At 43.1% G+C, this 13,073-nt stretch overlaps 1 protein-coding gene across 1 annotated transcript in view; it reads right to left on the bottom strand.

Annotated features, from left to right (window-relative positions):
- Nucleotides 1-571: 571 nt before the first annotated feature.
- Nucleotides 572-13,073, bottom strand: part of LOC147679606 (2'-5'-oligoadenylate synthase 1-like) — a 134,870-nt gene continuing 122,368 nt past the window's right edge. The window contains exon 6 of the mRNA XM_086943180.1: nt 572-1,823. Within this exon, the coding sequence (XP_086799306.1) occupies nt 1,320-1,823 (504 nt within the window). The 3' untranslated portion in view covers nt 572-1,319. The remainder of the gene's footprint in view (nt 1,824-13,073) is intronic.

Genomic DNA, 13,073 nt, shown 5'->3' with positions numbered 1-13,073 from the left:
AGGATGGAGTGTTCTAATGTAAGGAAATAGAATGATGGCGGTCCCAGCTAGCTGAGAAAAAGACAAACTACCAGATGGACCACAGGGGGCGGGAACTGGTTTGGACAACCCCACAGGTATAACTACCACTGTGACTCAACAGCATGCAAGGGCAGGGAGAGGCTGTTCATGTGCCCCTCATCCATTTCACTACTTATAGAATGACCACACCGGTCTCGCGTACTCTGCGGATCCATCCGTTTGGATGATGTGACCAACAATCTCCTTATTTTTCCGGATTTCAGATAAGAAATAAATGACGTAAGAATACATACCATTACGTTTGCTTTTGATACCTTGGATTCTAGCACTGCTTGGTCTCAGTTGACTGAATGCTTTGCCCTGAAGAAGTCTTCTGTGATTGAAACAGCACTATATGAAATACGTGTTGGCATAACGGCATATCTAAGACAATCGAATAAAAAGACTTCTGAAACCACAACCTCAGCCTAGAATTTCTGTGTGCTTATGGAAACTGTGATACTTGTAGAATGAAGTAGAAACTTTACTCAAGAAATAAACACACCAATATGCAATTTTGTATAATATTTTACATCTTTCATCTTAAAACACAACGGATTTTGCAGAATAAAATAATTCATAGAAATGAGAAGACAAATCCCTTCCCTTTTGTCCTTAATTCTACAAGAGCAGTGCATAAACAAATATATATTCATAAGCTAACGACTGTGAATTGTCAAAGAACGTTCAGCAAAAAGGTATCTATTCAATTTAATGTTTATGTAGGAGTTGTAGCAGAGCTTTGCGTTTCACACTGTGTTCTGGCACGAGGAAGTCTGAAGTCACACCAGGAAATGGAAGTCACCATTGAGAAAGTGTCTCCCTACAGTTTGGCTCAAGGTTCCACCTGTCTACTCTCTCATCCCTAGTTACACTGATGTCACATGTCCCGTAAAGAATCAACAATTGTTCTTTTTCTTTTCTTTTCTTTCTTGTTTCCCTCCCATTTTCGTTTTGCTTCCTCATTATTGGCTTCGATTTAGTTAATCATATTCTTTAAAGGTTTTTAGATGTATTACAGAAAGACCTTATTCAGGCCTAATGTGCACAAGAACTGAAAATCTTGTACTTGATTGTAATAAATATTTCTAGCAGTGAATTTAATATCGTATCACAGGTGGATAGTGTCTACACACCTAAAATGTAATAAGGGAATTTGATGCATACTTTTATAGAGACTGGCATTGAGCTATTTGTCACAGGCAGGCTCTTCTTTCTAGATATATTCATAATCTAAGGGTCATCCCACCTCTCTGCTGTCAGACCATATCACATTTGCGCCCCCCCATGAGTATCGATATCAAGAAGATGGTAGATCCGTTCTTGATATTGTAATACTTCAAGGAGTGGTGATCCTCCAGTTCACAGCCACTGTACACCAAGCGCTGCTGGCAAGCTGGGACCTTAAGTCGCTCCTCAATTTTCGTCTTCAGATCCCATATGGTAATATTTGTCTGGATCAGGAAAGTGGAGGTTCGGTCATCTGTGTGTCTCACAAAGAGGTTTATCTCTTGGGAGGCAGTTGTGAGAAGATTAACTGTGGTGTCGCAGAATAGATCGTAATCCGCCAGTGTACGTCCGTCCTGAAGTAGTCCACGGTCAGGTCCCAGTCCTTGAATGTAGAGACGTTGGTCATCAATGGAAATGCTCCATTTTTGTTGGATTTCTCCTTTGATCTGCGAGACAGTGACCCATGGACTTACAGACATGGTCATGAGTGTTCCGGAAATATTTCTCACTGATATCTTTATTGGTTTTTCAGGCTGCAAGAGGAAGGAGAGACACAAAAAGGCATTTAGCAATAGAAAACCATAACATAAAAAATCTCGTAGTTCCCCCTGGAAGAATGTAGATTCAAAAGAGTTTCCTAAATAAAAAAAACAAAGAAAAGAGTAAATTGCAACCATAATCTGTACTAGAATATTCATAATCCATTAAAGAATATTAAATGGCAGCGCATTAGAGATTCCTACATGAAAATTCAAAGTGAATGCCTCATTAAGGAATGTTCTGTGAAGAGTCATTGAGAATCTATCATTAGAGAGTCCTCTATGAAAACAATGTGTGTACTTGATTTGGAAGTCATGCATTGAAAGGGCTGATGTGCCCCCCCCCCCCCACTGGCTAATTCTTCATAGATCGTCTTGGGGTGTTTCTCATAAAACCATCAGACATAATCGGATGTATGACGTTACAACGCATACATTCACAACGCATACCATTACACTAAAATTTTTACAACGCAGGATCCATTACAACGCATGCCATTACAACGCAGCTGCTATTACAACGCATGCCATTACAACGTAAGTATGGGTAAGTATTTTTTTTAATTAATGGGAATGTAATTGTAGTGTAAGTGTTGGATAGTGTAGGGGTTAAAATTACTATTCTAACTCCAGGGGGTGTATTAGTATGGTAAGTGTTGGATAGTGGAAACAGGGAGGGAGCACACTCCTGACCTATTAACCGGGTCGCCCCATCGCATTGTGGTCAATGGAGTTCATACACCTCAGGATACAATTCGTGGGTATAACACCAAGTTGGTGCAAGCAGGTGCTAGAATATGTTGTCTCTAGACGCGAGACATGGCTCGCGTTTCTGGATAATATCCGTCATCAGTAGAGATAAATCCGGGGTGGTTAAGAGGCTGCAAACAATCCAGGCTTCGTTGCCTCTCGGGCGCGGAGGTGCATCGCCTACGGCTCGTCAGCCAGGAGGCTCGAGGGAGCCCCAGAAACAGGAAACAGGGAGGGAAGTGTTGAATAGTGTAGGGGTTAAAATTACTATTCTAACTCCAGGGGGGTGTAATAGTAGGGTAAGTGTTGGATAGTGTAGGGGTTAAAATTACTATTCTAACTCCAGGGGGGCGTAATAGTAGGGTAAGTGTTGGATGGTGTAGGGGTTAAAATGTAATTAAATACTTACCCATACTTATGTTGTAATGGCAGGCGTTGTAATAGCAGCTGCGTTGTAATGGCATGCGTTGTAATGGATCCTGCGTCGTAAAAGTCTTGTTGTTATTGTAGTGTGTTGTTTTAGTTGCATTTTAATGGCTGTTTCCTGACATAATCATTAAATAATCTATCATGAAAAATCTTGTGGAGCCCCTAATTTGGAAGGCATCCCCATAGAAGTGTTGTACAAGTGCAAGACACACTAACACAGCCTTGCATGCAGAAGTTGCAGCAGATTAATTACATGTAGATAAAATGAAGGGGCATGATTCGAGTGGTGCTGATTCAGGCCTCGTTTAGAGCATGGCGGGCTGCAAGTTCGCCTTTGCTGGACTGAGCGATCTACCTGCCATACGGAAACCTAATCTCTGGGCAGGTGAGGAATTTGCCCTGTAAGTACTTTCTCCCACAAGGTCACTTTTTGGAATTGCCAGCATTGGGTTTGATTTTGAAATATTTAAAACCATGTGCCACATGCTCTAGGAGTTTCTCCCATTGCCTGGGGATATTGCACATTTCTTCCTTACTGCCATGGGTGTTAAAAACACACATCTCGAAGCATGAATGGTCTTATCTCTGGCGGCATTAAACAAGCAAAAAACAAGCTGTACGTGGTTGGTTCACAGCACCTGCTGTCTAAATTAAAAGCTTCATACAAACAAATGTTGGTAGGTGACGCAGGTATTATCATTATGTCCCACAAAGCCAAGACTCTCTGGGCCAGATGTATCAAGTGTTTTTCCCGTTCGTAAACAGGCCAATTCACAGAATTGGCCCGTTAGTGAACGGGAAAAAGCCTTTTGGGATGTATTAACTTTATGCATTTTTCAAGGTGCCATGTGGCATACATACATGCCCTTAGGGCATGTATGTGCGCCACATGTGCACACATGCATATTCCAGGGGTGCAACAGTGTGTCCATTTGGCACCCTTGAAATTACATGTGCAATTTGTGGGTACCTATTGGGTCCTCGCAATTTGTGCATGCAATTTCCATTCATTCCTATGGGCCTCTAGGCCCATAGGAATGAATGTAAAGCGGGGGGCGTGGTTTGGACGCCGAGAGAGATGGCGGCTCTGTAATTCTCTCTGCCCGTGCGGAGGTCGATAAACGAATTTGGGACGTGTTTACCGATCCAGTACCGCTACATGTTGATGAATCGGCAACCGGAATGTGAGAGGAGCATTTAGAGGGTATGCTCAAGGATTTCTGTGGCTGGGAAGTGGTGTTTCGGCTGCTCCGAATGTTCCGCTCCGGTGGCTGCAGCGAGTGAGGCGGACAAGAAGACTGCATGGCTGCCCAGAGTGTCGGCGGACGGAAATGCAAGGACCCTGACTGGAGTCAGAATTGATCGCTGGTGGCAGCGGTGGAGGGCCAGAACTCAGAGGGGAATCGTGAGTACTATAACCGTTATCGGGTGACATCAGACCCGTGAGGAAAGGGAAACGCTGGCACTACTCGCGCACACAAGATGGCGGCATAAACTTCTTAAACAAAGATTCTCTGCCCTTTATTGAAGTGTATCGGCGCCCGAAGAATAGGATGTATTTAGCGCCGATTCTCCTCCAACCAGTGAGAGAAACAAAGGTGTGCGCCACTAGCGATCAAAGGAGGGCGGCATGAACTTACGAAACGTAATATCTGGCTCAGGCGTTGTTGTTTACCGGCACCCGTTATGAGGGATAGAAATAAGGTCGACTCACCCATTTGAACAGTAGCAGCTGGCGCATGTACAATTTTTGGCAATATTGGCAATATCGGCATGAATACAAGAAAAGGCAGAAGTATGGTCTCAAACCGGAAACGGCAATGTAGAAAACGGCTGTGATTGTTGTGGCACATGAGAAGCAGGGACTGCTTTGCTGGATAAATGGCTATGGAATCAATGTTTGGTGATTTGTAGACCTGCAAATGAGTCCTGTGCTGCACCATGAGGTTATAGGCTTAAAAACTCAGTGGATGCCTAGATTTAGGCTTGTGTGGTTCGCTCCTAATACAAGGATGCATCAAGTGGCTACGCAGTCAAGCTTTTCGGGACGCAATTTAGGATAAATGCAACAGCTAGGCTGATAACGTGACTATACTCGTGCAGGGCCTTACACGCACATGGTGGCTCCCAAAATGGCGGCGCAAGCTTCCGGCCTCACATGAAAGTGCGCACTTCCTCACGGCGGCTAAACAAGTACAGGAAGCGAACAGGTAGAGCGAACGTCATATCAGCTCTTAGGTGGATTCAATTGGTAATTGTGCATCTCATTGTAGTAAGCTAGAAGAAGGAGTCGGAGAGGCCAGCGATTATAAGCACTCCATAGGGGGCGGCTGGAAGTATAGGGAGACCATCCAAAACGATCAAGGAGTCTACGCCACAAGCAGCCATGACAGATAACAAAGAGCTAGCCAAAAGCTTGAAGAGGCTTAAATCTGACCAGTCGAATCCGAATTCGCCCAGCAAAGGGAGAAAAGACAGCCCTGATCCCAATGAAATGATACTTAACAGATTGGATGAAGTAAGGGATCTGGCTAAAGCGACCAAAGAGGAAGTAGCGGCGATCAGGCAAGATAACCGCGACACCAATGCAAAACTGGTAGAAGCAGATCAAGGATTAGCAGACTCGAGGACATGGAAGTCAAGACATGTAGTGCCATTAAACGCCTATGCATAGCTGCGGACCAAAGGACACGGAAACTCGCTGAGTTGGAAGACAGGAACAGAGGGGGAATCTACGTATTTTTGGAATTCCGGAAGGTTCGGAAGATCAACATGGGAATTGTGTGGCCTTTCTAGAATCTTGGTTCACTCAAGCTACTAACATGACCTTTCATCACCCGTTGGAATTTGATAGGGCCCATAGAGTGCCGGGCAGGATAAATAAGAATCAAAAAGGCCCTAGAGCTATTGTTTGTAAGCCACTACGCTACCAACATGTAGAACAAATTCTCAGCTTTATGCGGAAAAACAACCATATTCTATGGAAATCTGCTAAAATCTACATTTCACAGGATTATAGTAAAGAGACGGTGGACGTTAGGAAGGCGTTCTTGGCGCTCCGACCGCTGTTGAAGAAAAGGGGCTTCCAATATGGTTTTATGGGTCCAGCAAAGTATTGTGTGATTATCCAAGGTTCTCCGCACATTTTTTAAGATCCCCTGAAACTGAAACGTATGCTAGATGGCCCTGAAGACTTAGACATGGAAACAAGCAACCCCGAGAGTTCAGCGGGCCAGGCCTCGGCCTCAGGTTACAAGTGAATGATCTTCGCTCACGCATTCCATGCAACTTTCATATGTGTTCCTCTTCCTCAGTGTGGAGGGGTATTGAATGTACTAGACTCTGCTTAAGTTCTCTTATCATTGAGTGGCCTATTTGATGATTGCAATTGTTATTGATCTTTTGGATATGAGAATGTTTCTATTATTGCCTACTAGTATAATGAGCGTCAGGTAATGAGATTCTGGCTACAAGTTGGTACGCTTACCATGTGGTATTACGAAGGGCTACGATAGTTGGTCATGTTGTTGTTTTCGTAATTCGCCCTAAGACTAGCAGGAAGCTATGATATTCACACTTCTTTCTCAAAGGGGTCCCTGAATCGAGATATATGAGCTGGGTTCCTGGATGTTGGTTTGCCTATGTTGCCTTAGTTAGCAGCAAACCACAGGTCTGCTGTGATAGTTCCATTGTTCCAAACTTTTCTGAAGTGTACATGCACGGGGAGGATGCATTGCAATCTCTCTCCAGTCACCATGCCTACTACGTACAGTTGGGGCGGGGAGGGTGGGGGGATGAGGGGATTTTGGGTCGGGATGTGTGTTCTATGTTTTTTGCTTTTGTTTCTTCATGCTTGCACAGTCTTCATTGTTTTAATGCTTGGTGGTGGGGAAGGTTGTGGGCTCTACTATCGTACATGTGGGCCTTATAGATCTCAGGATGTTGTCTCTCTGTCATGCTACTGTTTGTACTATGTGAGATATATAATTATCTCTATGAAGGTACGATCTACTGATGTCACATAGTACAATTAATACTCCGTTGGGGGTATGTAATGTAGACAAACTGAAGATATTATCTCTTAATGTTAAAGGTCTGAACCAACCTGTCAAGAGACAAAAGATTTTAGACTATATACGGAGATTGAGAGGTGACATTGTTTTGCTACAGGAGACGAAGCTTGAGGCTAAGCAGTTCTACCATCTGAGGAATAAGTTTTATAATGAGGTCGTGGGTGCAGAGGCTGTGAACAAAAAGAATGGTGTTTTGATACTTGTTGCGAAGAAATCTAAGGTAGAGCTTTTGTCCTCCAAAGCGAGTGACGACGGGAGGTGGGTTACGGCCAAACTAAGTAGGGATAATACAGAGTTTTATGTCACGAACATCTATGCTCCTAACACCAGTGACCTCAAATTCTGGGAGGATCTGAATAAGCATATTGAAAATATCCCGGATAATGCTGTTCACATACTGGCCGGGGATTTCAATCTTCCAATGGATGCAACGTTGGATAGAGACTCCCACTGTCCCTTCAAAACAAATAAATCACATAAAGCCTTCCTCAATTTATGTCAACGCTTTCACTTGGTGGATGCATGGAGGCTTCAAAACCCCACAGAGAGAGACTATACTTTTTACTCCTCACCACATGATTCGTACTCCCGAATCGACTACATCCTCATATCACAGAACGGGGTCCCTAGAATAGAGTCTACTGCCATAGAACCTCGAGTAATGTCTGATCACTTTTGCATCTCCTTATCCATTGCTAATGTCAAACCCTCCTCTCGTCAGACGTCTTGGCGCCTGAATGATGAAATCCTAAGTAATGAGCATCATCGGTCCACAATACAAGCTGCGATCTCTTCTTATCTGCAGGTTAACAAAGAGGGGGACACATCTGATCTCATTAGATGGGATGCCTTGAATAGTACCATAAGGGGGGTGTGTATCAAAATCAGATCAGCAATGAACAAAGATTATAATGCGAATTTGGAGTCCTTGGAGAGGGAAATTGTAAACCTAGAGAGTAAACATCTGAAGGATAGGGATGATATCTCTCTTTATGCCTTGGCGAATAAAAAATACGAATACAATAAAATAGTTAGCGAGAGATCGGGAGTTTGGCTTGATAAAAGAAGGAGATTTAAGCTTTGCGATTCTAATAAAGCTGGCAAGAGTCTAGCCTCGTATTTGAAGTTTAAGGTCCAGAAGAATTCTATTAGTGTCATTAAAGATGCCTTAGGGTCCTCACATTCGGAACCAGACAAAATAACAGAGGTGTTCAGAGTATTCTATGAAGACCTTTATGCAAAGAATAAAACGGTGGAGGAAGACAGGATTAAGAGTTACTTAGATGAATGTGATCTCCCACAGCTCTCTGCTGAGGACCAGGTTAGTCTTAATGGCCCGATTAGTGCTCTAGAAATAGAAAATGCAATTAAAAGTCTGAAAACAGGAAAGGCCCCAGGCCCGGATGGCTTCACAGCTAATTTTTACAAAACCTTCCCCTCCCTATTAGTCGAGCCCCTCCTACATCTATTTCAAGAAATAAATAACTCAGGTGAGGTCAGAGGCACTCTAACAGAAGCAATCATTGCAGTACTCCCTAAAGATGGGAAAGACCCGTCGCTCCCGAAAAATTACAGACCTATTTCACTGATTAATATAGATTGTAAGATCCTGGCTATGATACTTTCCGCCCGCCTCCAGAAGGTCCTTCCCCAGTTAGTCCATCCATCTCAAGCAGGGTTCCTTAAAAATAGGTTGTCCAGTGACAATACAAGGATTCTGGCACATGTTTTAGAAAAGGCGAAATTCCTAGGCACACCCACAGCAGCAATAACACTGGATGCTGAAAAAGCCTTTGACAAGGTTGACTGGTCCTTCCTTGAAGCAGTCCTACACAAATTCAACTTAGGGGAAACATTCACAAGACTGGTAATGTCCTTATACTGCTGTCCTTCAGCAAGAGTTAGGGCTGGTGGATCTTTCTCCTCCGCCTTCTGTTTAAAGCAGGGCACGAGGCAGGGATGTCCCCTGTCTCCTTCATTGTTCTTATTGGCAATTGAGCCGTTCTTATATCATATAAGAAATGACCCTAACATCGCAGGCATTCCATTTTGGGATTGCACGGTTAAATTAACGGCGTATGCGGACGATGTGCTTGTTCTGTCAGAGAGAGCTGAGGAGGCCATACCTGCACTCATGACTGATATTGAGGAATTTTCCAGGGTTTCTGGTTACAAACTCAATAAAGACAAAACGGAGGTCAAACTCCTGAACAACATAGGTGATAAAGGAATCATTGGGGACTCCTGGTCTTACATGGCAGCCTAAGTGCTTTAAATATCTGGGGTTAGACTTTGATAAAGATTTGATCTCCACCCTGAAAATAAATGAAGAACTGACTCTAAAAAAGATATCCACACTGCTGGAAGGGTGGTCTCCAAAATTCCTCTCCTGGTGGGGTAGAGCGGAGACGCTCAAAATGATGTCTACTCCGTTGGTTAACTATCTGGCCAGCATGCTCCCTATGACGTTCTCGAACAACTTTGTTGCTAAGGTAGACCAGCTGTTTGGTAGTTTCCTGTGGCGGGGTAAGAAAGCCAGGGTATCACTAAAGAAGCTGCAATTAGCAAAAGATAAAGGCGGCCTGGGTCTGCCCTCGTTCAGGAACTATCAGACAGCCTTCCTTTGTAAACAGGGAGCTCAGTGGTTGACAAAATCCCCAATCTATACACCAATATGGATTAATATTGAGGAATCACTAGTGGACCATGCTCCTCTTGAAACCCTACTCACTATGGACCTGTCACATTTACCACATTCCAAATATATAATGCTAAATACTAGATGGGCTCTGCTTAGACTCGACCAAACACATAAAACAAAGTTGACATTCGCTAAATCATCTTTTATGTCCCTGTGGAGAAATCCCTATCTCAAGCATAATGGCAATAGACTCTTCTGGGACTCATGGTCCAAGAAGGGCATAAACTTGGCAAGGGATCTGTACGACGATAAAGATCCACTCCCGTTCTCGACCTTGCAACGGAAGTATGATCTTACTCCGATGGATTTTTATGATTTCTTGAAAATCAAAGCGATACTAACTGCTCGTAATTTCTCTCCCTATACACCATGGTTAATAACTCATCTCCCACGTCTTATGTATGCGGGTCACTTCATTTCTAAGGAGTATAACCTGTTATTGCCTTTGCCCAAGAAAGCTCACAGAAAGGTGGAATCGAAATGGGAAGCTGAACCGAATCTAACAGGAATAGATTTTGACTGGGATGTGATTCATAAGACTGCCCTTGCCCACAAAGTATCACCCATCCTATTCCAGACAAAATACATGCTTATAAACAGGGCATTTTGGACTCCGGATAAGCTTTTCAAATGTAAATTAAGGGATTCACCTACATGCTGGAACTGCCAGTCAGGTTCCGGTGATCTTGCTCACATGCTATTCAACTGTCCTTCTCTAAGAGTATACTGGGGGAAAATATTTGACTGCATTTCCCACGTATTCAAGATAAGACCTGCACAGGACTTTGTATATGTAATTTTAGGGGCGCTTGACCCACAGCTATCAAATGATCAGGATCGCCAGCTTTTGGACTTAATGCTAACATTGGCGTGTAAAGTGGTTCTGTGCAAATGGAAAAGTGCAAATGAGGTAAACTTCAAAATTTGGCAGGAGTGGTTATCATTTCTGAGAGGTGCTAATAATCCGGCACTACAAGCATCTACATGGAGTCCGTCTAATAGAAAGCTGTGGAAATCACTAGACGCATCCTCATTTCACTATGAGCCACCTTGATGCATTATATGATGATCTTGTTACATTGGCCTGTGGCATCTGAGAGTACGTTTGTTGTCATCCACTAGAGCCTAAGCCGCTACCTCCACACATTGAGTGTTATGTATGTATCTGTATATCGATGATGCAAGCAAGAGTTGATTTACTTTATATTATTTGCATTTTTGTAATTGTTCATCAATAACTGAATCGAGTCATTTCTGTAACGAAAGAATTACTGTATTGTCTTTACTTTTGGTTTTCTACTTCAATAAAAACGACTTGAAAAAAAAAAAAAAAGGAATGAATGTAAAGCCATTCCTTATTTGCGACTCACAATTTGCGAGTCACAAATAAGGAATATGTAGGAATCGCAATTATTATTGTGAAATCTATATATATATTGCATTTTGCGATTCCATAAAAGCGAATCAGTAAAATTCGCTATTATGGAATCGCAAAATCCAATATTGACACATCTGGCCCTCTATATCTTGTTTGACTCTTCTTACGAAATGAGCAATCAAATCAATGGACACACATGTTGTTTTTATTTAAAAATTCCTGGTAGGCTGCAGAATCTTTACATGGATTATCACAACTCACTCTTTTTGGGAGAAACCAAAATCATTATAGCAGGACTGCAGGAACTGCAGACCTAAGCGACTGGAATGGTGGTGGGTGCTCCTCGTTAAGCTCACTGAGATCCTGTTCCAAAGATCTGCATTGGTTACGTTGCTGCCTCATGAGTATAAGAGCGCTCAAATGGAGGCGCTCAAAGATCGGGGTGATTTTAAGATTTACCAGTAGCACAATGGTTGACCGGCACCTGCAGATACTAGGATCTCATCTTTGGCACTAGCTGTCTAATGCTGCTATGGACTCATAAAACCTACCCATTTTGCTGCCGCTTGGGAAGCAGCATTCTGACCACGCCTGTGACTCTTCTGGACCACTCGTGTTAGAAAATCTTGCCGGAAGTCCTCCTAGCGACTGGAAATGCAGCAAGGCTACTACAAATGTCGCTCAAGCTCAACAACTCGTCTTTTGCCAAATTCCGCCAGCTCTGCGAGCAGAATTACATTTTTCTCCCGGGACAAATGTTGACCTCTTTCTCTAGACAACAAGGCCTTTTGGTAACGGTATGTATTTTTATCTTATTGTTAAATAATCCTGACTGGGCTGAACAACTTTTTTTGTTTGTATCCCTGGCTCCCATTGATTCCCACCGCAAAGATCAACAAAATACAAAGAAATGATATTTAAAAATGCCCGTGGTCAGCCCTAAAGATATCTGAGAGGCTTAAAAATGTGTGTTAAAAATCATAATTGAAATTCATTTGATGGCACACTCAGTATAACTGCAAGGGGTCATTGTTTACTTATCTCATTTAAATATTGCTGCCTGGCATTGCTTGGATTGTTGCATGGCCTTAGAGCCCAGCCTATTGTCCTATGTTATATGTTAGAGCTTCAAGTAGGTCTAGCTTTTTATCGAACATAAATTGGCACCATTCTTGGACTTGTCATTTTTTTTACCATTACACACATGCATTTAAAAATCACAACCAGGGAAGTCCCAATGGACAGAAAGCCACGACTGGCGGAAGTTATCTTACTTGAAGCCACATGGTGCCATAAGCTAAACAAGCACACCAAGCCCTACACTGTTGCCCTTGATACATATATTCTGTGGCTTCAAAACTGTAGCTCGCGCTGTACCCGTTCACAAGGGCAGCTTTGACTACAATTGCCTACATGGTAAGGACTTGATCCTTACTGGTATGAATTTCCGATTGCTAAATATGCACCCCGGTAAATACCGATACTGCCGCTTGCAGTATTTACCCAGTATGCAATTACCATGGGATTCTGAGTTTCAAACCTCAGATAATAAGAAAATAGCTAATTTCCCCACATACTGAGGTGCGCAAACGCATAAGAGAGTGAGGCCAAGAAAGGCATGCCACGAGAGCATAGACATCAGACTTAGAAAAGGAGGGAGAGATGGGGCTAGCCAGTTCCAGGTGGATAAGGAGACAGGAGAGGGTGCACTGGGAAGTAGCAGGCTGAGGAGAAAGGTCAAAAGGGAGTGGGGGTGATTTGTGCAACATTCACGTTCTAAAAGGGTCCAGAACTGACAGCCTGCACCTTTAGGGGGCTGAGGCTCATGCAGCGCTATATTTAAAAATATAAAGACAGGAGCGCTGCATAAATATGAGAGTTCACAGAGGCAGTGCTGCTGCTGACTGTTCCTA

Source organism: Lissotriton vulgaris, chromosome 11 (assembly GCF_964263255.1).
Source record: "Lissotriton vulgaris chromosome 11, aLisVul1.2, whole genome shotgun sequence".
NCBI lineage: Eukaryota > Metazoa > Chordata > Amphibia > Caudata > Salamandridae > Lissotriton > Lissotriton vulgaris.
The sequence above is the reverse complement of the archived record's forward strand: the minus strand, read 5'-3'. Positions and strand labels throughout refer to the sequence as shown.